The sequence below is a fragment of the Chiloscyllium plagiosum genome, chromosome 35 (genome assembly GCF_004010195.1).
Source record: "Chiloscyllium plagiosum isolate BGI_BamShark_2017 chromosome 35, ASM401019v2, whole genome shotgun sequence".
Lineage (NCBI taxonomy): Eukaryota > Metazoa > Chordata > Chondrichthyes > Orectolobiformes > Hemiscylliidae > Chiloscyllium > Chiloscyllium plagiosum.
In genome coordinates this window covers 42,183,096-42,207,299 of record NC_057744.1, presented here as the reverse complement: position 1 = coordinate 42,207,299, position 24,204 = coordinate 42,183,096, and the positions used below count along the sequence as shown (strand labels likewise).

At 43.2% G+C, this 24,204-nt stretch overlaps 1 protein-coding gene across 10 annotated transcripts in view; it reads right to left on the bottom strand.

The window, feature by feature from the left end:
* LOC122540784 (protein spire homolog 1-like) overlaps positions 1-21,615 on the bottom strand; it is an 88,403-nt gene extending 66,788 nt beyond the window's left edge. For 3 of the 10 annotated variants that reach the window (XM_043676998.1, XM_043676996.1, XM_043676997.1), the window contains exons 1-3: positions 21,337-21,615; positions 16,351-16,382; positions 3,086-3,244 (exon numbers count right to left, since the gene is read on the bottom strand). In XM_043676998.1, the coding sequence (XP_043532933.1) occupies positions 3,086-3,244; positions 16,351-16,382; positions 21,337-21,583 (438 nt within the window). In that variant the 5' untranslated portion in view covers positions 21,584-21,615. The remainder of the gene's footprint in view (positions 1-3,085; positions 3,245-16,350; positions 16,383-21,336) is intronic. The other 7 variants (XM_043676999.1, XM_043677000.1, XM_043677001.1 and 4 more) reach the window with 7 other exon arrangements.
* Between the last annotated feature and the right edge of the window lie 2,589 nt (positions 21,616-24,204).

Here is a 24,204-nt window from a genome sequence, read left to right as displayed (position 1 = left end):
CTCCCCCCTCTCCTCCCTGACCTATCACCTTCATCTCCTTCCCCACTGACCTATTGTACTCTATGCCCACTCTCTCCCACCCCCACCCTCCTCTAGCTTATCTCTCCACGCTTCAGGCTCTCTGCCTTTATTCCTGATGAAGGGCTTTTGCCCGAAACGTCGATTTTGCCTGTCCTCGGATGCTGCCTGAATTGCTGTGCTCTTCCAGCACCACTGATCCAGATACAGCCACTGAACAGACCATTTCAATTCTGGATGTTTCACTGTCAACTGAGGAGTTCATTGTCTGGAAACACCACAAACACTTCATTGGGGCAGAATCTCTGAACCTCTGGGAAATAGCCCACCCAAAAGCCAGCAGGTCAAGTTTCATCCTGGAGTTTTTCTCCATATTCTTCATGAGCCTCTGACTGGAATATGCAATATTCACTCTTCTGTCCACAAACCTGTGACAGGGTCAAAGAGCCTGGTGTTGCTTTTCAGTACAAAAGGGAGACAGAAATTGGAGGAACTAGGGCACTGATTGATGGTTAGATTCCCTACAGTATGGAAACAGGCCCTTCGGCCCAACAAGTCCACAATGACCCTCCGAAGAGCAACCCACTCGGACACATTTCCCTACCCTATAGTGTTGACCCTTGACTAGTGTTAGGTGCATTATGGGAAATTCAGCATGGCCAATTCACCTGGCCAGCATATCTTTGCATTGTGGGAGGAAACCAGAGCACTGGGAAGAAATCTGTGCAGACATTGGGAAAATGTGCAAACTCCACACAGACAGACAGTCGCCCAAGATGGGGATCAAACCCAGGTCCCTGGCGCTGTGAGGTGGCAGTGCTAGCCACTGAGCCACCATGCTGCCCTGATGGGCCGAGCTTCTGCCTGAGGTGGAGGAGAAGGCTCCACATGCTGGATCCCTGAAGTACCAGAACACTCGGATCCTTTTCCAACTGCTCCTGCTGCATTCTCAGATTTCCTCAGCAAACAGCGTACAGCCTCCACAGTAACCTACCAGAGCAAGGAACTCACGCAATTCCCACCCAGACTGAGGCCACTCAGTCATACAGCATGGAAACAGACCCTTCAGTCCTACTCTCCACGCCGACCAGACATCCCAATCTGACAGAGTCCCATTTCCCAGCATTTGGCCCATACCCATCCTATTCACATATCCATACAGGAGCCTTTTAAAATGTTGTCATTGTATCAGCCACCATCACTTTCTCTGCCATGTTGTTCCATAGACGTACCGCCCTCTGCCTGAAAAAGGTTACCCCTCAGGTCCCTTCTAAATCTTTCCCCGCTCACCTTAAACCTATGCTCTCTAGTTTTGGACTCCATCCTCAGCAAAAGACTTGGGCTACTTGCCATATCCATACACCTTATCATTTTATGAACCTCGATAAGGTCACCCCTCAGCCTCCAACACTCCAGGGAAAAGAACCCCAGCCTATCCTTATAACTCAAGGACCCCAAACCTGACAATCCTTGTCAATCTTTTCTGAACCCTTTCACGTTTTATAACATCCTTCCTATAGAAGGGCGATCAGAATTGTACACAACATTCTGAAAGTGGCCATGTGCAGGTCAGGGGAACTGGCTGTGCTAAATTGCCCATAGCATTCGGTGCATTAATCAGGGGTAAATGTAGAATAATAAGGAAGGGGAATACATCTGAGACAGTTACTCTTTGGAGGGTCAGTGTGGACTTGTTGGACCAAAGGGCCTGTTTCCACACTGTAGGGATGATTCTGAACCTATGTGTACACGGCTGCAATGAGGAGGGGGAGCATGTCACCTCAGGAGCAGAATAGTGAGCAGAGAGGTTTCTATTGTGACCAGTTGTCGATGCCATCTTGGTTTTCTGGGCAGCTGAACAGTGTGGGTGTGTATGACCCAGAAACCTTTGGACTGCAGGAGGGGGAAGTGTAAGTCTCCCTCACTCCGCAATAAAAATACCCAGATCAAGCCAGTTATTTTCTCACACTAGTTTAAGCTGTTGTTGCCTTTAACCAGTAACTAAAAGACTTTATAATTAGTTCAGAATCACCCAATGCCTATTTTGAATTAGTAAAAAGAACCTGGAGGAAGGAGATTGAAAAACAGCAAGTTCTGGAAAGCCAACAGGCCAACTCAATGAACCTTGGGGAGTCCGAGATGGTTTAGCATGGAAACAGACCTTTCAATCCAACCTGTGCATGCCAACCAGATATCCTAAATTAATCTAATCACACTTGCCAGCATTTGGCCCAACTCAGTCTAAACTCTTGCTATTCATACACCCATCTAAATGCCTTTTAAATGTTGTAATTGTACCAGCCTCCACCACTTCCTCTGGCAGCTCATTCCATACATGCACTACCCTCTGAAAAAGTTGTCCCTTAGGTCCCTTTCAAATCTTTCCCCTCTCACCTTGAGCCTAATCCTTCTAGCTTGGACTCTCATACCCTGGGAAAAATATATTGGTTATATTCAGCCTAACCATGACCCATTTATGGAAGTAGGGACTATGATCTAAAGTTGTTGAACTCAGGGCTGTCCCTTGAGCTTTCAATGGAACGCTGCAAAAGGTTGAGTTGAGTTCAGAGATTTCAGAGCATGAAATCTTACTATTCACACCTCCTCTAGCCACATCTTTCCTTTTCCTGTCATCAACCATTTTGGTCTTGCATCATAAAACCTGTTGTCATTCAGTCTCTCCTGCAGTCCAACTTATCACAGACCTTCCCCTTCTGTTCTTCTCTCTCCCTTCCGACTGTTACATTTCTAACTTCTTCCAAGTTTCTGTTGAGAAGTCAAAAACCTGAGCTACTCACTATTTCTCATCCATTAGATGCTGCATTTGCTGTAATCTTCCTGATCCTGGCACTACACAGATCTAAGGACTTGACACTTAACAGAAATGGACATCATCCTTTACAAAGAGCAGGAGATTAAATTGGACAAAATCAAAATGCATTGCTGTCATTACATCAATTCCAGATGTTTGGAAGTTTTCCCTTCCTCCAAAGTTTGGCCCAAGTATTTCAGTGAAGGCAGTAATTCCACACAGATCCACTACAACACTGTTCATGTAGCAAGTTACCCTAAGTGTAGCCGTGATAGTGCCTGGAGGCTGATTGTCTGTTCTCAACACCATTTGCTTTATCAACTGCTCTAAAGGGAGACTGAGAACACGTTCTTCATCCTCACTCAGGCTCCAATCCAGGGCCTTGTATATCACCACTCCAAGGGAACTGACAACCTGAAACAAAAGCACAGGCTTGGTTTTAAATCCTTAGGCAATTAAACAAGAAGCATCCCAATCAGTTTGGACTATGGAGAAATATTGTAACTTCATAACAAGAATTGAAAGCTGATTGAGACTCAGCACAACCTAAATTAATTAAGTTACATTAATGTTGTTGATTCATAGCTCGTTAAAAGTAGGAAGTGCATTTAATATAACTTAATAAAACATGGAATGAAGTCAAGATTTCTATAACGCTATCACATCAATGTGCAATAAAACAGCCTGTTTGATTTTATAAGAATCAGGCTGTTAGGCATGATCAGTTAATAAAAGTGATTGGAGGAGAGTGAGGTCTGCAGATGCTGGAGATCAGAGCTGAAAAGGTGTTGCTGGAAAAGCGCAGCAGGTCAGACAGCATCCAAGGAGCAGGAGAATCGACGTTTTGGGCATAAGCCCTTCTTCAGGAATAAAAGTGATTTGGTTACCACATTCTTCCCTCATTCACCAGGCTTCGACAGAGCTCTTCCATTCCACTATTACATGGAGGTGCTGGTGTTGGACCTGGTGGGACTTCCAACCTTATCCACCGACATCAGGTTACAGTCAAACAGATATTTGAAATCAGAAGCTTTCAGAGTGCTGTCCCTCCCACTCCACCTGACCTACTCTAGTATTAGGCAAGGATAAACCTCAAGTTATTAAATGAGCCCATTGAACTTGTACCCTATTGGGATTCACAGGCTCAGTGTAAACTATTCAACAGCTGATCAATAATAAAATTGTCCAAGAGTTATTCATGAGTCCAATTTCAATGGTCAACTCTACAGAAAGTTAATTAGCAACGAAGGCCTTCTTGCAAGGTGTTTACAAAGTTTGCACCTACAAAGGGATAAGTGGATATTAAGGTTCACTAGGTCAAAGCTGCTCCTTTAACAAGGTTATGCTGTCCTTGGCTTTTTTGTCCAGGGAGGTTGTAAATGACAGACTCTGAAAAGTCTGGACGTTGAAGGGTTTTACCGCCAATTTGATAATAGCTAACACATACTGCCTCAGGTTGGAGGCTTTTAAGTCAAGAGAACCTGTACAATGAAAGGGGAGTGGCCAGTTCTCCCAGCTCGGCTTTTAGCAGGAGTGTGGGAAATGCTGCTGTACCTAAAGCAGCAGGTCTGGACTTGTACTGACTTCTCTCCTGTAAGACCCTGTGTTTGATTTTATCTTTTGTGCCAAGAGGTGTTCTGTGGGGATTGTTGCAAGTATTTGGAACAGCATCATTAAGTGGGGGATGATCTGTTGGGTTTTCAGATAGGATAAGTTATTCGGTATTCTGTTCGGTTTGCGTTTCATTCAGTTATCTTGTAAATAGATTCTGTTTTGTTTAAACAGTGGTTGGGCCAGCTGCATCCCTCCTGGAATACCCACTCTACACCTGCTTAAAACAACTAGCAATGTTAGGATCCAGGCTACTTCCTTGAAATGATTTGATAGGGTCTGGCCTGGTCCATAACACACACTGGTCAGTTTAATGCGATTGCTTCAAATTACAGTTGGGCTTTGTTAATTATGGTCAAGGTGAAGTGTGAATTGCTGCTCACATGGAACCATTTCCATTCCTAGTGCTGTGCATTCGAGCTGGAGTTAAACTAGATGCAATATAAACCTGCCTCCATTGAATATATGGAAAACACATCAAACCTAAAACAGGCATTTTAGAGAATTGTGGAATCTATTGCAATCATTTTAAAATTAAACTTACAAATCAGACTACAGAAATATCATAGATAATCACCTTAACCAGTATTTGGGGTGGGGGGGGCAAGAAAGAAGAGGAATCTAAAGTCAATCATTAGATAGAATCAGAATCCCTACAGTGTAGCAACAGTCCATTGAGTCCACACTGACCCCCTGAAGAGCATCCCATCTAGACCCCTCCCCCCACATTATTCCCATTGTTAATCCACCTAGCCTGCACATCCCTAGACAATATGGGCAATTTTCCCATAGCTAATCCACCTAACCTGTATATCTTTGGAACTGTAGGAATAAACCAGTGCACCCTGAGGAAACCCACACAGGGTACATGGAGAATGTGCAAACTCCACACAGATAGACAGTCACCCACGGCTGGAATCGAATCAGAGTTCCTGACACTGAGGCAGCAGTGCTTCTCATTGAGCTGCAGTACCCAAAGATGAAGAAGTAACAAAGTTGATAACGATATTAAAGCAAGCATTGACCCGGCAGAAAGCATTCAATAAAATGACACAGAAGCAGCTTAAGCTGGAAACACATGGAATCAGGGAGGAACTGCATTCATCCTTATAGGTAGAGCTTAAGCTGGATCATGTTAAAGCCTGAGAAATGATTGGCTAAGCCCAGGTGCACAATACTAGAAAATTACTTCAGGGAAGATGTAAAGATTTAGGAATTACTGGGATATTAACCAGGAATGAGGGACCTCTGCCATGAGGAAAGGTTGAAAAGGTTACAGCTATTCTCCTGACAACAGAAAAGGTGAAAATCTGACCTCAGGTGTTCCATGAGAGACTTAGACAACAGCTCAGAGGACGAGAATATGTGGCAAGTATCTTACTTCCCGACTCCCCAAAGCCTGTCCACCATCTACAGGATAGGTCAGGAGTGAGATGGAATACTCCATATATGTCTGAATGGGTACAGCTCTAACAACACTCCAGAAGTTGACACCATCCAGGACAAAGCAGCCTGCTTGAATGGTACCACATCCAGGACAGTGGGGGAATTAGTCCATCATACTTTAGTCATTTACACCCTTCATCACCAACATAATTGAAGGGGTGTGCACCATCTATAAGATGTACTGTAGCAATTGCAGAAGCTCCTTCAAAAGTACCCAGCTCCTTCCAATCCTGCTAACTCTACAATATAGATGGACAACGGCAGCAGATAGACAAGAATACCAATTGCAAGTTTCCCCCTCCAACCCCACACACTATTCGGACTTGGAAATATATCACCATTCCTTCACTGATGGGTCAAAAACCTTCTCCCTAACAGCGCTGTGGTTCTAACCACACCACAAAGGATGCAATTGTCTAAGGTGGGCACTCATCTCTGCCACCTCCTGGACAATCAGGAATGAACAATGTTTTTGTTCCTATATCATGGGACATGGTCAAACTCTTCCCTCGAGCAATTGAACAATAATACAGTCAGTCAGTCATTGACAAACATTGTCAGTCTTCCCATTAAAAGTTTTGCCAAACTGTTCACTTGATTGTTAGGATTTGGAACGATCTGCCTGAAGAGTTGATGGAAGCTGATTTTCTTTTTTTAGAAAAAGTAATTGGACAAGTACTTCAGAGTTAGGAACTTGGAAGGTTGCAGAGATGTGGATGTAATGATGTAATGACGTAATGACTACCCTTTCAATAAACCAGCACAGATTTGATGGGCTGAGTGGCCATCTCCTGCCCTGAAAACCTCTATATTTAGATGATAAAGACATGGAGGAGATATTGCAGGTGGAATTCACTTCAAAAGAAGTGGAAATCCAACAGAAAAGTTGACAACCATCTTGAAAAGGAAAGGAATTGTCATCCCTTCTCAAACAAAAAAGCAATCCAGTTTAAATCCTGATAAAGTGAGTTAGAAATACTACTGGCAAGACAAATTCGACAACCTGATTTTCTTTTTATCATCTGTCAAACATCACAGAACAAAAAGGGAGGGATTGTGAAGACTTCAATTGCAACCATAGCTCCTGAGGAAACAAAATCAAACATCAGCACACAGCAAGTGTTTGGAGTGAAGGAAGAGTACACCAGGGTGTCCCAGAGGGAACAGCCCCTGCAGAAGGTGGACAAAGGAGGGAAGGGGAATGTGTATCTGGTGGTGGCATCAGTGGTGGCTGATCTTGTGGATGCAGATGCTGGTGGGATGGTAGGTAAGGACAAGGGGAACCCTATTGTGATTGCGGGAAGGTAGAGGGGGAGTGAGGGCAGAAGTTAGCTCAGACCCAGCTAAGGGCCTTGTCGACAACGATGCTGGGGAAACCTTGGTTGAGGAAGGTGGTAGACATTTTGGAGCCTCCCTTGTTGAAGTTGGCCTTATCAGGACATATGAGACTTAGATGGAGGAACTGGGAGAATAAAAATGGAGTCTTTACAGGAACCAGGATATATAGCCCAGGTAGCTGAGAGAGTCAGTGGGTGTATAGAGGATCTTAGTGACCAGGCAATCCCAAAAATGGAAACAGATGCCAAATGCAGGCAGGGAGGAATCAGAAATAGACCAGTGAAGGAAGGGTGGAAAGTAGAAGCAAAATCTGTGAACTTTTCCAATTCTGGATAGGAGGGGAAGCAGCAGTGATTAAAACATCAGGGAAAGAGTAGCGGGAGGTGGCCAGAATTGGACCGGAACAAGGAATGCGTCACATACGGCACAAAAAGACAGGCATCACAAGGGCACATGGCCACCCCTCTGATCAGAAGTGAGAGTGAGAGGAGTTAAAAGAGATATGTTGTTGAGGGTGAGGATGAACCCATCCAGACTGGGTGAGGGGTCAGGAGTGGTGGCGAGTGACCTTTGCTCCAGAAAGCAGCAGGCAGCCCTGGAGACCATCCTGGAGGAGGATGGACATGTAGAGGGATTGCACAGTAAAGGGGAGGCAGCTAGAGCCTGCAAAGTGGAAATTCTCAAACTGATGCTTACTCCTCACCACCACCCTGCCCCCACCAAAAACCCCATCTCCTGCGTATATATCAACACCTTCCAAGTTACCTTCAGTTCGGAGGAAGACTCGCTACATCTGAAAAGTTAACTTTGATTCGTCTTCAGACACTGGCAGACCTGCTGAGCTTTGCCAACAACTTTATTTTTGTTTGGAACATAGATAAATGCTTCCTACTTTTAAAGTTATTAATAAACATAGTTACTGGTTGAAGCTTCAGCATAGATTATTATGGGACAACACAAAGCACTTCCTTATAATGATCATTTTGACCGTCAACTCGGCCTCAATTTTAGACTTCTATCAAGTCCCATCAGCCTCCGCAACTCCAGAAAAAGCAACCCTAAATTTTCCAACCTGTCCTTCTAGCTCATACCCTCTAATCCAGGCAGCATCCTGGTAAACCTCTTCTGCACCTGCTCCACACCTTCCCTGTCTTAAGGCGACCAGAATGGAATGCAATCCCAAGCACCTCAATCTCTCCTCACAGGGTAACCCCCTCGGCTCAGGAATCCAACCTGGTGACCCTCCTCTGCACCCCCTCCAAAACCAGTTTATTCTTCCTCAAGTAAGGAGACTAGACCTGCACACAACACTCCAGGTGCGGCCTCACCAACACCTTGTACAATTGCAGCAGAACCTCTCTGCTCTTAAATTCAATCCCTCTAGTAATGAAGGCCAATATTTCAACAAGACCTCCAAGTCATTGTCAGTTGATCACAGGAGAGCCAGTCAGGGGACAAAGCCTTCAACACACAACAAAAGACAGCCCCAAATGCCAGCGTGGGACCTACACAGGACAGTTGTTACATTGACTGTATGGGCTGGATGAGAGTGACCAAAATATCCTGTTTCAAATGCTGTCACTTCTGCTGAACTAGAGGCACAGATGTGGCTGATCTGACTTTAATCTCAAATCTATATTCTCACCTACCCCTGATAACCTTTCAGCCTCTTGAGAAGAATCTTTAGTACTGCCTTAAAAATATTCAAAGGTTCTATTTTCACCTTTCAGAAAGGGAGTTTTGGGAAAGCATTGGGAGGCCTAGTGATCTTGTCACGAGACCATTAATCCAGAGACCTAGGGATTGTTCTGGGGACCAGGTCCAAATCCAACCACAGTAGGTGATGGAATTTGAATTCAGTAAAAATCTGTAATTAATAACCATTGTCAATGGTCAGAAAGAACCCATCTGGTTCACTAATGCCTTTTTGGGAAAGAAACTGCTGTCCCTACCTGGCCTAGCCTATGTGACTCCAGACCTACAATGTGCCCCCTCTAGGCAATAAGTGCTGACCTAGCAAGCAGCACCTACATCCCAAGAATGATTAAAACAAAGGTCTAAAGATTCACAACCCTTTCAGAAATTTCCCTCATTTGGTTTTAAATGAACAATCTCTTATTTCTATACGAGATCCCTATTTGAGGTTGTCCAAGAGGAAACATCCACCCTTACAGTCTTGTACATTTTAATCAAGTCACCGTTTCCTCTAAATACTCCCACCTCAAAACTCCACACGAAGACATTCCCACAGTTGTATTAAGGCAAATTACTGCAGATGCTGGAATCTGAAACCAAAAGAGAAAATGCTGGAAAATCTCAGCAGGTCTGGCAGCATCTGTAAGGAGAGAAAAGAGCTGACGTTTCGAGTCTAACTGACCCTTTGTCAAAGCTAAAAAAAAAGGGGAGAAATAGGGAGGTATTTATACAAGGCTGAGAGGGGATGAGTCATGGCTCCAGAAGCAAAGATAGCAATATAGAGGTGATAATGACAGTGCATAGAGAGATTATAGGGAGATTAGGGGCTGTGAGTGACCAAGGCTGAAGCCGGTGCGATTCAACATTGGATTCAACAACCTCAAAATGATTATCCAATCTTGACACCTCTTTTCATTCTGCTCTAATTTTATTTCTTTTTTTTTCCTGTGTATATATTTTTCACTGTTCTGTACCTCTTATTTCTTGATTGTCTCTTTCTCTCACTCCCCACTCTCTCATCTTTTTATAATCTCTCTATGCACTGTCATTATCATCTCTTTATTGCTACCTTTGCTTCTAGAGCCAGGACTCACCTTCTCAGCCTCGTATAAATACCTCCCTATTTCTCCTATTTTTAGCTTTGATAAAGGGTCAGTTAGACTTGAAACGACAGCTTTTTCTCTTACAGATACTGCCAGACCTGCTGAGATTTTCCAGCATTCTCTTTTGGTTGTCCACAGTTGTATTGTTGGTCATGGAACAAAGGCGGTGAAGAGATTGGACCATTTCTCATTCCGAGGCACATAACAGCATTTCAACAACTCATTAATATCTTTCAAAACAGCTTCTTGCTCCTGTTTTCATATAGGCTCTTGTGGCTCCTTTAACAATCTGAACTTTATTGAAACAATGACTCAAACACCACAGGAAACATCTGCAGTCCTCACTTTCTCCCACCACAGGAGACAGCCTTCATCTACACAGTTCATTTCTACATGAGAAGCACTCTTCACATCGGAACTAAAGCCGCAGTTGGCTGAGCATTATGATTTTGCAAACTTCATCACTAATGTCACTGGTAGAGATTGACATCATTTGTGAGAATTGTTCACAGGTATCTCAGTGGTTTAAAACGGAATGTTGTCATGAGAAATCTTAATGTCGACACGTCAACATGGATGGACCACGTCAACATGGATGGACCACGTCAACATGGATCCAAGCCAACTGGTGAAAATGCAAACAAGACACCTCTTTGTAGCTAGAATTTATTTAATTGCTCCTTCCACACACCAGAAGCTGGTTCCCCATGTACTTAACCTACTGTATTAACAGATTACCCTCTTTTCTTTAAGTCCAATTTTAAGATAGGCAAACAGTTTTTGACTAAAACCAATTTTTCCATGTTCGGTGTCAACCTCATCACAGTAACAATTATTTTTGGACCACATTATACCATCAACCTTCCAAGATCATTTTGTTAAAGAAAAGTAGAACATGTTTCACCATAAAACCTTCAAAAGTGGATTTTTCATGTCATCACGACCCTTCATACCATCGGATATCTCTGAGAATCTCCAATAATTTATTGTTTCTTGAGAAAAGATGCTTGCTACAATCTGATAACCGGTGGCTTGTGCTAACCCCTGTTACACTGGAAAGGTCTTTTCTTTCTAAAAATTCCTTTATGATAGCAAGGTTAACCCTCAAACTTTGCTCAGGAACATTCTTTGTTGAATGAATATGGTCCAAGAGAGAGTGGTTACCCATGCAGCATTCCCTGGGCAAACTTTTTTGTTTTCCCCTTGCACTGGATTTCTTCTAGAATATTGGAGCAATACACCCCTAAATCTATAGTTTCTACCAGCACCCTGGTAGCAGGTTGTAGCAGCTAAGCTCCTTCTAACTGCCCATTTTATTGGTTCGTTTCCCAGGAAAATGGGAATTCATTCTTCTTGCCCATCAAGAAAGTGATCGCCATCTTGAAAATTACTCGAAAGCATTGTGTGGGTTTTAGATTGGGTGGGCGGCACGGTGGCACAGTGGTTAGCACTGCTGCCTCACAGCGCCGGAGACCCGGGTTCAATTCCCGACTCAGGCGACTGACTGTGTGGAGTTTGCACGTTCTCCCCGTGTCTGCGTGGGTTTCCTCCGGGTGCTCCGGTTTCCTCCCACAGTCCAAGTCGCCTGAGGCGGGAATTGAACCCGGGTCTCTGGCACTGTGAGGCAGCAGTGCTAACCACTGTGCCACCATGCCGCCCACATTATCACCTGGGACACTCGAGGCTGGAAACTTAAGGGCACACTTTCCCAAAGTTAATCTCTTGAAAGCTTCACTAAAACAAAGAACTGTGGATTCTGGTGATCTGAAACAAACAGTAACAAATGGTTTTGAAATGGGATCATGGAATTCAAACTTTTTTTTAAAAAAAAAATAACAGATGCTGCCAGAGCTGCCGAGTTTCTCCAGCAGTGTTTGCGCTCATCTCTCGAATGTTTTATTCAGTCTTGAGACTTCCTCAATAGACGCATGATGCGTCATAGTATTCAGTTCAAAGATGGTGGGCGGCACGGTGGCACAGTGGTTAGCACTGCTGCCTCACAGCGCCAGAGACCCGGGTTCAATTCCCGCCTCAGGCGACTGACTGTGTGGAGTTTGCACGTTCTCCCCGTGTCTGTGTGGCTTTCCTCCGGGTGTTCCGGTTTCCTCCCACAGTCCAAAGATGTGCAGGTCAGGTGAATTGGCCATGCTAAATTGCCCGTAGTGTTAGGTAAGGGGTAAATGTATGGGTGGGTTGCGCTTCGGCGGGGCGGTGTGGACTTGTTGGGCCGAAGGGCCTGTTTCCCTACTGTAAGTAATCTAATCTAATCTAATCTAATCATGTCACATCTGACATTGTGCATTCAGAGTGGATTCAGTTTAATCCTATCAAACTCTAGTGGTCCCTGAATGCAAATATCATCTGTGGTAACCCAGTACAATTTGTTCAGATACAATTAATACTTAGCACACAAACTGTTGATTTAGAGTTACTCTGCACATCCCTGAAAGTGGCCACACAGATGGACAAAGTGGTCAAGGCGGCATACAATACACTTACCTTCACTGCCTGAAGCATCAAGTATGAACATTGGTGAGTTATGTTACAACTGTACAAATTTGTAGTTAGGCCACATTTGCAACATTGCATGGAGTTCTGGTTACCACACGACCAGAAAAATGCAGATACTTCAGACAGGGTGCACAGAAGATTTGCCAGGAAGTTGCCTGGTCTGGACCGTTTAGTCAGAGGCTCCCACCCCCTCCCTCCACCACCACCACCTGGAGTGGAAAGGTGAACTACAAGAGGGCACAAGCTCAAGGTAAGGGGAGGGGAGGGAAATGTTTAGGGGTGAAGTGCAAGGAAATTGTTTTTACCCAGAGGGTCATGGTGTCTGGAGCACACTGCCAATGGAAGTGACGGAAGCAAGCACATTAGCAAACATTTAAGATATGTCTTGACAGACATGAACAGAAGGCAGAGAGATAGAAATTGTGAATGGACAATAAGTAGCAGATCGGAATAGAATCGCCACAGATTTGGTGGGCCAAAGAATCTGTTCCTGTGTTGTATTAAACTGTATTGTATTGTGCTTAATCCCATACACTTCAAAGGCCTCCAAGCCAGACTTCCAAATAAAATCCCCTTTGTTTTATCTATTACATCACAAATTGCATAAAATCTGCCCACAGAAAATCAATATGCATCATAAATGTCCCTACAGTTTTTCTGAAACCACATTACTGGATTGGCTTTAAACTGAAAGCAATTGAATTAATTAAGAAATCCAATATACAGTGGAACCCCAATTAGCTAAACATCAATTATCCGAACTTTGGATTATCCAACCAAGATCTCAAGGTCCATAAAAATGGCATTAGGCATCTCAGCATTTAGTCATCGGTTAAACGGCATTATGGCGTGCATTGCCAGATAACCGAGAAATGTTCGATAACCAGATCAAGTTACTGCTAGTTTCTCATTATCCGAACAATCAATTATCTGAACAAAATACTCCCCGCCTGTCTCGTTCAGATAATCAAGGTTCTATTGTATTTGCAGCACCATAAATACACTTGCTTAATTTCCATACTTTCCCTTCTCCATTCCTTGGTTTTGGCTATTTCAAACATATTTTGCTTTGAAAATTTTCATAAAGAAAGAAACGTTTTTTAGATCAATGGACTGACTGTTGTAGAAAGTTCTAGATGTACTAGTAAGGCTGAGGCAGTGACACGCACAGAAGGGACACCCGCTAGTTGCGCACTGGAGGGGTATAGCAACACTGTATTGAAGGTTTCATATGGATGGAATTAAAATCTTACAAGTGGGAAACTGTAATAGTGAAACTGGGAGGTTGGAACACACACACAAACACAGTAGACTAATTGGATGATTGTGACAATCTCTGCTGGCAAAGATACAAAAATTCTAGATTCACAAAACTCAGAAAAGGCCCTTCAGCCCATTGACTCTGCACCAACACAACTATCACGATAACTATTAAGAAAGGTTACAAGGTTTCTGGCCTCCATTACCTTCCCAGACAGTGCATTCCAGATTCCCACTATTTGCTGCGCGAAAAAATTCCTTCTCATCCCCTCAGTCTCCTGCCCCATACCCTAAAGGTATGCCTCCCGATTGACCCCTCAACCAAGAGGAACAGCTGCTCTCTATTCACCCATGTCAATACTCCTCAATCTTGTACATCTCAATCAGGTCCCCCTCAGGCTGTAAAGAAACAATCTAAGCCTACCAGTCTCTCCTTATAGCTCAATTTCTCTGTCTCATGCAACATCTTAGTGAACCTCCTCTGTACCCCTTTAGTGCAATCATATCCTTCCTGTACTGAGGTAACCAAAACTGCTCAGTACTCCAGTTGTGGCCTGACCAATACTCCGTCCAACTCCACCATTACCTCCTTGGGGTTCTTATAGACTATACCCTGACTGATGAAAACCTTATACCTTAATTATCCTATTCACATTCTCTGCTGGCTTCCAGGATCTAAGAATAATTAGATCAAGATTCCTCTGTTCCTCTAAGCTACCCAGTATCCTGCCATTCATTAGATACTCCCTCATCTTATTCTTCTTCCAAAGTGCGTCTCTACACAGAGTTAAACACCATCTGCTATTGCTCCGCCCATCTGACCAACCCATCCATATCTACTGTAACCCACAACCTTCATCTTCACTATTAAGCACTCTACTGGTCTTGTCGTCTGCAAACTTGCTTAACATTCACTCTCCACCCCCATTTCATCTCTATCTCGTGTGTTTATATCAAACAATAAAGAGTCTCAGAGGTACACTGTTGAACACTAGCCTCCAGTCACTCAAACAGCCTTTTACCACACTCCTTTCTGTCCTATTGATACGCCAAGTTTCTAATCAGTCTCACCAAATTTCTTACTATTTCGTGTGTATTAGATTAGATTAGATTCCCTACAGTATGGAAACAGGCCCTTTGGCCCAACAAGTCCACACCCAAACCCATTCCAGAGACTGGAATTGAAGCTGGGTCCTAGGTGCTGTGAGGCAGCGGTGCTAACCACTGAGCCACTGTGCCTTCTACAGAAGAATCATAGGTCACCATAGAAGACTTAGTTTCAGGTGTAGGCCTTGTCAAAAGCTTGCTAAAATCCAAAAAAAAATATCAACTGAACTTCTCATTCACACACTTGAGCACATTTTCAAAAAATTCTCAAATTTGTTGGGCATGACCTCCTTCTGGCAAAGTCATACTGACTATCCATAATTAACCCATATCTTTCCAAGTGGATATTAATTTGTTTCTTCAGAACAGAGATTAATCAATCTTAGTGAACGAAAGTACATAACAGAACTGTCAACCTGTCAACCGAGGTAAGGCTGGCAGAATATCACTTAAAATATCAGATGTAGATAACTTTGACTCGAATGGTATGGCATGTGTAGAAGGGAAAAGACCTGCTCAATAACGTGTCTAGGCTGCCAGAAGACGTAAAAGTTTAAGCACACAGCAGCAGATTCAAGAACAGCTTCTGAATGGATCTCTCAAACACTAAATTTAAACATTGATCTTGCTCTTTGCGCACCTTCCCTGCAGCTGTAATATTGTATCCCACGCTCTGTTCCGTTATCCTAATGCACTTTGTATGCAGTAATCCACCTGTACTGCAGACAAAACAAACATTTTTCACTGTACGTGACAATAATAAATCAAAATCAAATACTCAAAGTAACATTGTTTCCAATTTTTGATGGATTAAATTCTTTAGCATACCTTTCTGCATTAAAGCTCTGATCCCATTCTCATGGATACTTTGGCAAACTTGACAATTTGATCTTTTTGAAAAACCACAGAATAAACCAAGATACAGATTTAGCTACACGGTAAAGATCATGACATTTCACTTAGAAATGGATGCAATCTCTAACATCAATCCCACAGCGGCTCTCTAACATCAATCCCACAATGGCTCAGTGGTTAGTACTGCTGCCTCACAGCACCAGGGTCCCAGGTTCGATTCCAGTCTCGGGTGACTGTCTGTGGACTTTGCACATTCTCCCTGTGTCTGTGTGGGTTTCCTCCCACAATCCAAAGATGTGCAGGTCAGGTGAATTGGCCATGCTAAATTGCCCGTTAGTGTTAGGAGGGAAATGGTTCTGGGTCGGTTACTCTTCAGTGGGTCGGTGTGGACTGGTTGGGCCAAAAGGCCTGTTTCCACACTAAGGAATCTAATCTAAAATCTCAACAAAAACCCTACATTCCCTTCAAAGAATGGCACCTATTCAGTTATCATTAAATTCATAGCACCAAGAGCTCAGTGTTTGGTCCTTTCAATAATCTATTGTAGTTAACAGTCTCATTCCAACCTCCTCTAAAAGCAAATGGATGAGTTACCTGCTCTTCTGTGCATGTCCTCCTCAGGTCATCTGGAAATTAAGAGATACTTTTAGAATCAAGCCATATAGAGTCTGTGTCATTGCTTAAAATCTCCAGAGAAATTGACACAGCAAGGATTCAATTTCAATAGATACCATTATCCACCCACCTCACACTCAACACTACTGATATTACCTACTGTTCTCATACTGCATTTGGCCTCCTTTTCCCCCCCCTAAACTCTTATCCAATTGAGTCTTGATGTTGATAACAATTTCTCTCTCAGCGTCAACATTAAAAGTAATTCACACAATCTCAATCTGAGGCAGTTTTGCCTCCCCTCCTGTTTAAAGCCAAGATTCAAGTTTGTACCTATTGCCGCAGTTACCAACAAACTGCTGCTATCTACCCTGTCCCTCACTTCCCATCATTTTTAAAGCACTTTGATCACATCTCCAGGTTTTGGTAGAAAAAGCTATAATCAGTTGAGGCGTTATTCCTATTTGCATTCTCTCAGACTGGACGGCATCCTTGGGAAAATAGGAACAAGGGAAGAGGAGGAAAACTCGTCCATTAAGCCTGTTCCGCCATTAAGATTATGGCTGATCAGGTTTTAACATCAATCGTACATCTCCCTGATAATCTTTCACCTCCTTTGCTAAATCAAGAATCCACATTGGCTTTAAAGAGATGTAAAAGTTCTGCATCCATTGCTTTGAGAAAAGGAATTCGAAAGGAAACTTTTTTTTGAAGATTTTGTCTTAACTGGTTTTAAATGACGACCCTTTATTTGCAAATTATGGCCCCTACTTTAAGGTTCACCCGTGAGAGGATTCAGCCTTTTGATATCCACCCAAGTCCTCTCAGGATCTTATGTTTCGATAAGTCACCTGACTCTTCTACACACCAGAGGATGCAGGCCTGGCCTATTTAACCTCCTTTGCTATATCCTGTTACTGTAGCCTTAATATCCTTCCTGTAAAAAGTGTAATGTAATATTGTACATACTTTACATGAGGTCTTATGATTTAATATAGATCCATCATAGGTCACCATAGGTGGTTGACACTGCTGCCTCACAATGCCATTGACCCAGGTTCAATTCTACCGTCAGACAATTGTCTGTGTAGAGTTTACATGTTCTCCCCGTGTCTCCATGGGTTTCCTCCCACAATCCAAAAGGTGTGCAGGTTAGGTGGCTTGGCCATACCAAATTGTCCATAGTATCCGAGGATTTTCAGTTAGATAGGTTATCCATGGGAAATGCAGGGTTACAGGGATAGGGTAGAGGGTGGTGCTGTGTGGGATGCTTTTCAGTGTGGAACTGTTAGGCTGAATTTCCTGCTTCCACACTGTAGGGATTCTATCACTAACCGTTTTAAAAATTATTCCATTGCAAAAGTTAGAATTTGATTAGCCCTTATTTTAAAAATATCAATCCAAAAAGTTTTGTCTGAGCCAATTATCACTGGCTTTCCAGTAAACATTTTCATTCAAGATATAAAAACTACACTTGCATGTACAACTTATGCACCAACTTGTCAGTTAACCAAATAGCTTCAAATCCAATTGAAAAAATATAGAAATCAAAGTGGAATTGATCATGCTCTTAAGCATTTGCTCAAACTTCATGTATGTGATCGTCAACTAATAATAACAACATCCAACAACCCCAATTTCCAAAAATAAGCAGCAGCTATCTAAAGGATAGAAAGGAAGACAAGAAAACAAGGACTCAAGATCATCAGGTGGCTCAGTGGTTAGCACTGCTGCCTCTCAGTGCCATGGACCCAGGTTCAATTCACACCTCGGGTGACTGTCTGTGTGGAGTTTGCACATTCTCCCAGTATCTGTGGGTTTCCTCCAGGTGCTCCGGTTTCCTCCCACAATCCAAAGATGTGCAGGTCATGTGAATTAGATTAGATTACCTTGTGTGGAAACAGGCCCTTCGGCCCAACAGAGTCCACACCGACCCACTGAAGAGCAACCCACCCAGACCCATTCCCCTACATTTACCCCTGACTAATCCACCTAACACTACAGGCAATTTGAATTGGCCATGCTAAATTGCTCTAGTGTTCGGGGACACGTAGGTTAGATGCAATGGTCGGGATAAATATTGGTTCGGGGAATGGGTCTGGATGGGTTACTCTTTGGAGGGACAGTATGGACTTGTTGGGCCAAATGGCCTCTTTCCACACTGTAGGGAACCTTCTTCTGAAGTGACATTATCGATGTGGTTCTATACTGCACAGCACTCCAATGTTTTCAATGTGTGGAGCTACAGACCAGAGAATGATAGCAAATTCTTAATGCAGTGAGTACAGGAGAAATAGCCAACTGAGGGTAAATCCAAAATAGAAATGGGGAGAGTATTGAAGCCTGGGAATGGGTAAGTTTGGCCATTAAGCAAACTCATTATACTAAACAAAATCCCCTGCATTGAAAAACATGGAGAGTAAAGAGTAAGTATTTATTGCAGCTTCGGGTCACCGATTATAGGAAAGATAGAGTCAGTTGAAATGGAGCAAAGTGGCTTCACTGGGATATTATCCTGAAGAGATAATTGTGAAGGATTGCACACCTAGCATTCTTAAACTCCAGGAGACCCTGGATTACAAGGAATATTGATATATTATATCCTGCAGGATGTAATAGTGTTACTTAGAGCTTACAAATCCAAAGCTAAACCAAATCAAAATTGACAGAACAAATTATCTACCTTGAGGATAGAAAACACCCAACTGTTTTGCTAATTAATCTAGTACTCTACTATCAGGATCTAGATAGATAGAAAATTGAAGCCATCTTCTGACCAAATGGGCTCCATTCAACAGCAACACAATCCATCACACTTGTTGGTCCCTGCTATAGTTAAATCTCCACTTTTTGTCAAAACATTAAAGCAGACACCTTGATTGTTTTAATGAAACCTTCAGGCATCAAACTACATATTCAACAGTCATGTCCCCAATTCCTGTGCAGTTCTTCAAGGATCTGTACAGACTCCACAAGTTGACACAGATTCATCAATGATTCATCTGAAGGAACAAAAAGCTCTAGATCCAAGGATATTGATAAACCTTAGTGAGATGTCAGAGTTAGTCAAGCAAATGGAATCAGGAAAGGACATTGGAATAGACAAAACCTTGGCCATTGATCAATCAATGCTAACTATCAGGAAATGGGAGGATGTCTAACTTGACTGCAAGGAAAATAGATCATGTATTTTCCAAACAGAAAAGAAGAAACCCCAAACAAGAGCAGGGTAATGGGGTGAGGGTTGGATAGAGACAAGTATTTAAATTATTGGAAACAAAAAAAACCGCTGGCGATCACAGCAAGTCAGGCAGCATCTATGATGAGAGCCCAAGCAAACATGGAGTCTAGATGACTCAGATTGAAGTACCAACAATTAATCCCCAAATATAAGATATTCAGGTGAAAGTGAATCAAAGAATGAAATAATGCAAAAAATTGCTAGGGTAGATAGAAGGGAAAATGAAAGCTTGGGTTGACAAGGGATGTACTACAAAGACTTGCTAACAAAATGGGAAATTCAAGGTTAGTGAAAAAGTGTACACAAAATTAGCAAAATAACAAAGATGATGTCATGGCAAAAAATCCTTCTGTAGCCAATACATTTACCATACAGTGGTCACACTATGGATTCGGATGTATAATATTTCAAACTGGCAGATGACAGAACTTGGAAATAGGGACATACAGATCAGTGACAGACAGATACAGATGGCGAGATTCAAGAGGTGCCAGGTGTTGCATATTTTTAAGAGGAGTGAATTGACAATGTATAAACTCATGCACAACTTTGAATGTTTTGGGAACAGCGATGTGAGGGTACATATACACACACACATTGACAGATTAGGATGAACAGGCCATTGATAATGCACGTAGGATCCTTGGCTTTATTGATAGGAGCAGAAAGGCACTAAAATGAATGCTGTCTTCGAAGGAAGTTTCAGTCCACATAAGTAGAACAGTTGGAGGAACCCAGACTCTGCTACAGGAATTTTGTGCACAAATAGCAGGATTACCATTTATAACATGCTGTTAAACTTACAGAAATTAGATTTTAATCTAATACCAATAAGGATCTCGGCAGTCTGAAATATTTCTCATTACATAGCAGTGAGTGAGATGAACACCACTCATCTACACAGGGTGAAATTCAAAAAGATTCAGACTACTAAAGATAAAACAAACAACCTACCTCAGAGCCCCAATTCAATAGTTTAATCATTTGAAATAGCTGAAACCCAGAATCAGAATCCCCACAATGTTGAAGCAGACCATTCCACCCATCAAGTCCACACCCACCCAGATCGATCCTCTACCCCTACATTTCCTATGTCTGATCCACCCTAACCTGCACATCCCTGGACCCTATGGACAATTTAGCATGGCCAATCCACCCTAACCTGCACACCCCCGGACTTAGGAAACCCACACAGACACAGGACATGCAAACACCAAACAGACAGAGTCAGAGGATAGAATCAAACCCGAAGTCCCTGACACTGAGGCAGCAGCACTGACCACAGTACCCATGTGACCCCAGAATCAGACTCCTATCAAGAGGCAAGGTGAATGGGGGACACCATCACCTACATGCTCCAGAGCATAGAACAGAGTCAAGCAGCTTAGATTCAGACTGGTCCTTCATCACAGGATCAAAATCCTGGAACAGCTTACCAGCAGAACCATACAATATCTGCACTACATTGACAACACAGCTCAACGAGGTGACAGTACCACCTTCTCAATGGTGAAATAGAATGGGGAACAGTTACTAGTCTAACAAGAGCCACTCCCAAGCCCAAGAGGGAACTAAACATTTCACCATACAGACAGTAGACCTTGCAACTCCTTTGTTGCATATTTTTTTAAAAAAAAGTTTAAAAAGCAGCAAGGCAGGTCCACACAGACACCTAGCTATCTACTGAATAGACAGGGTAGTTTTGCTCCCCTCAACACACCCACCAGAATTACCAGTGCTGGTTGAGACACACACAACAGTCCCATCATCACCCAGGGTCAAGTCATTCACTTCTCTAAATTGAGGCTGTTTCCAGTTCACCAGCAAATTACTGGCCAGATTCTGCTGCTCCTGTTGTAGAGCTCGGCAGCCCTGGTAACACAGAGCCCACGCCTGCTCCTCACTCACAGGATGCTCATGCACAACAAGCACTTCATGCAAAGACAACTGTGAGGGAGCTAATCCTGCCATTGGAATCAGGAACAAAAGGGAAGCCTTCCAAACAAGGCCAGCCTCTCCTTCATCGACATTTATAGGGAGACAATAGGGTTCAGCTGTGCAGGTCTTTAAACAACAAGCAGCTGGTTAGCACCTTAAATAGCCATTAACCCCAAAGAAACTCCCAGGAAAGAGAAGAGAAGGGTCAAATTATATCAGCCGAACCCACCTAGTATTTTGGATTTTCTTTGACCAATATTTCTAAACAATCATCAGAGATGTTATTACACACCTCTGGAACAGATGGGACTTGAACCTGGGCCTCCCAGTTCAGGGGGTAGGGACACTACCACTGCATCACCCACACAGTGTTAAGTATAATTGGAGATTGGAAATGTTTGCTGTTCAATCAGTGAAAAAAGTAATTTTACAGCATGTTTTGTGGCACAGAGTGTCTGTGTGTCTGCATGTGCGTGTCTGCATGTGCGTATACAAACAGGGACTGCAGCGATTTAAGGCACCTCTCCAACACCTTCTCAGCCCATGAAAAATCATTTCTAAAAGTATTTGCAGGAAGTAACAATGTTACAATGTCATGTTATCCCTCGCTGGTGTTTTGTGGTATTTGCATGCAGAGGTGCACATCCCCACATTTGAGTTGTCAGATAGGTACAGAACAATCACAAGATCATATGAGTGAAGTGGCCAAGGAGTGGGGTGGTCATATTTTCCTTCATTCATCACTGAGTTCAGTCTTGCTTACTAATGTACCTTGTGCCAGTGGCTGTTTTTATTGGTGAACAGGTTATTCCTCTGCAAGGAGAGGCCCTGGTTGAGGGGAATGTCATTGCCTCAGTAATTCCCAAACGCCAGGAGACATGAGTCCGAATCCCACAATGGAAGATAATAAAATTTGAATTCAATAAATCAAAAGTGTGTAATTAAAAGCTAAACCCTTGATGACCATGAAATTTCTGTTGTAAAAATCAATTTACTTCACTAATGTCCTTTAGGGAAGGAAATCCATCATCCTGGTCTGGTCTTCAAGTGAGTGAAGGCCCACTGTCATCTATACAAAGAGCATTTATTGCCTATTGCACAATCTAGTGATACTCATATATCATATACACATGGGAATAAAAAACTGCTCTTGATAGCACTGTTGATGATGCCTGCAATCTTCTTCCTGACCTCTCCACCCCCACCCCACTCCGGCCTATCACCCTCACCTTGACCTCCTTCCACCTATCGCATTTCCAACGCCCCTCCCCCAAGTCCCTCCTCCCTACCTTTTATCTTAGCCTGCTGGACACACTTTCCTCATTCCTGAAGAAGGGCTCATGCCCGAAACGTCGATTCTCCTGCTCCTTGGATGCTGCCTGACCTGCTGCGCTTTTCCAGCAACACATTATCAGCTCTGTTGATGATGCCTTCTATCAGTTTACTGCTGATCAAGAGTAGACAGATAGGGCAGTAACTGGCTAGGTTGGATTTTTCCTGCTTTTTATGTATAGGACATAGCTGAGTAATCTTTCACATTGTTGATAAATGCCAGTGTTGTAACTGTACTGGAAGAGTTTGGCTAGAGGAGTGGCAAGTTCTGGAACTGAAGTCTTCAGTACTACTGTTAGAATGTTGGCATGATCCATCGTCTTTGCAGTATCCAGTGCCATCAGCTATTAGTGAAATCACGTGGATGGAATCAAATTGGCTGAATACTGGTATCTGTGATGCTGGGGACCACTGGTGGAGGCCAAGTTGAATCATCCACTCAATGTTTCTGGCTGAAGATTGGTGCATGGATGTGCTGGGATCCCCCATCATTGAGGATGGGGATATTTGTGGAATTTTTTCTTCCGGGACAGCTGATAGCAAAGGATAGGAAGAGCAAGATCTGTGAACCGTTGATGACAGGAGAAATCATACGACTAGCCAAGAGGAAAAGGGAAGCGTACATAAGGTCCAGGCAGGTAAGAAGAGAACAGGCCCTGGAGGAATATCGGGAGAGTATGACCAGTCTTAAACGAAGAATCAAGCGGGCTAAAAGGCGTCTTGAAATAGCTTTAGCGAGCAGGATTAAGGAGAATCCCAAAGGCTTTTTATTCTTATATAAGAAGTAAGTGGGTAACTAGAGAAAGGATCGATCCACTAAAGGAAGGCTGTGTGTTAAACTTGAGAGGAATGGGTGAGATTCTGAATGATTATTTTGTATCAGTGTTCACTGAGGAGAGGGACATGATGAATGTTGAGATTAGAGGTAGAAGTTTAAATAATCTGGATCACGTTGACATAAGTAGGGAAGATGTACTAGAGATGGACAAATCCCCAGGATCAGATGGGATCTATCCCAGGTTGCTGAGGGAGGCGAGAGAGGAAATAGCTGGAGCTATTGGCACCAACGACATAGGTAGGAGGAGTGCCGAGGATGTTAGACAGGCTTTCAGGGAGCTAGGTTGGAAGCTCAGAGTTAGAACGAACAGAGTTGTTGTCTCTGGTTTGTTACCCGTGCCACGTGATAGAGATTCGAGGAATAGGGAAAGAGAACACTTAAATGCGTGGCTACAGGGATGGTGCAGGAGGGAGGGATTCCGGTTTTTGGATAACTGGGGTTCTTTCTGGGGACGGTGGGACCTCTATAAACAGGATGGCCTCCA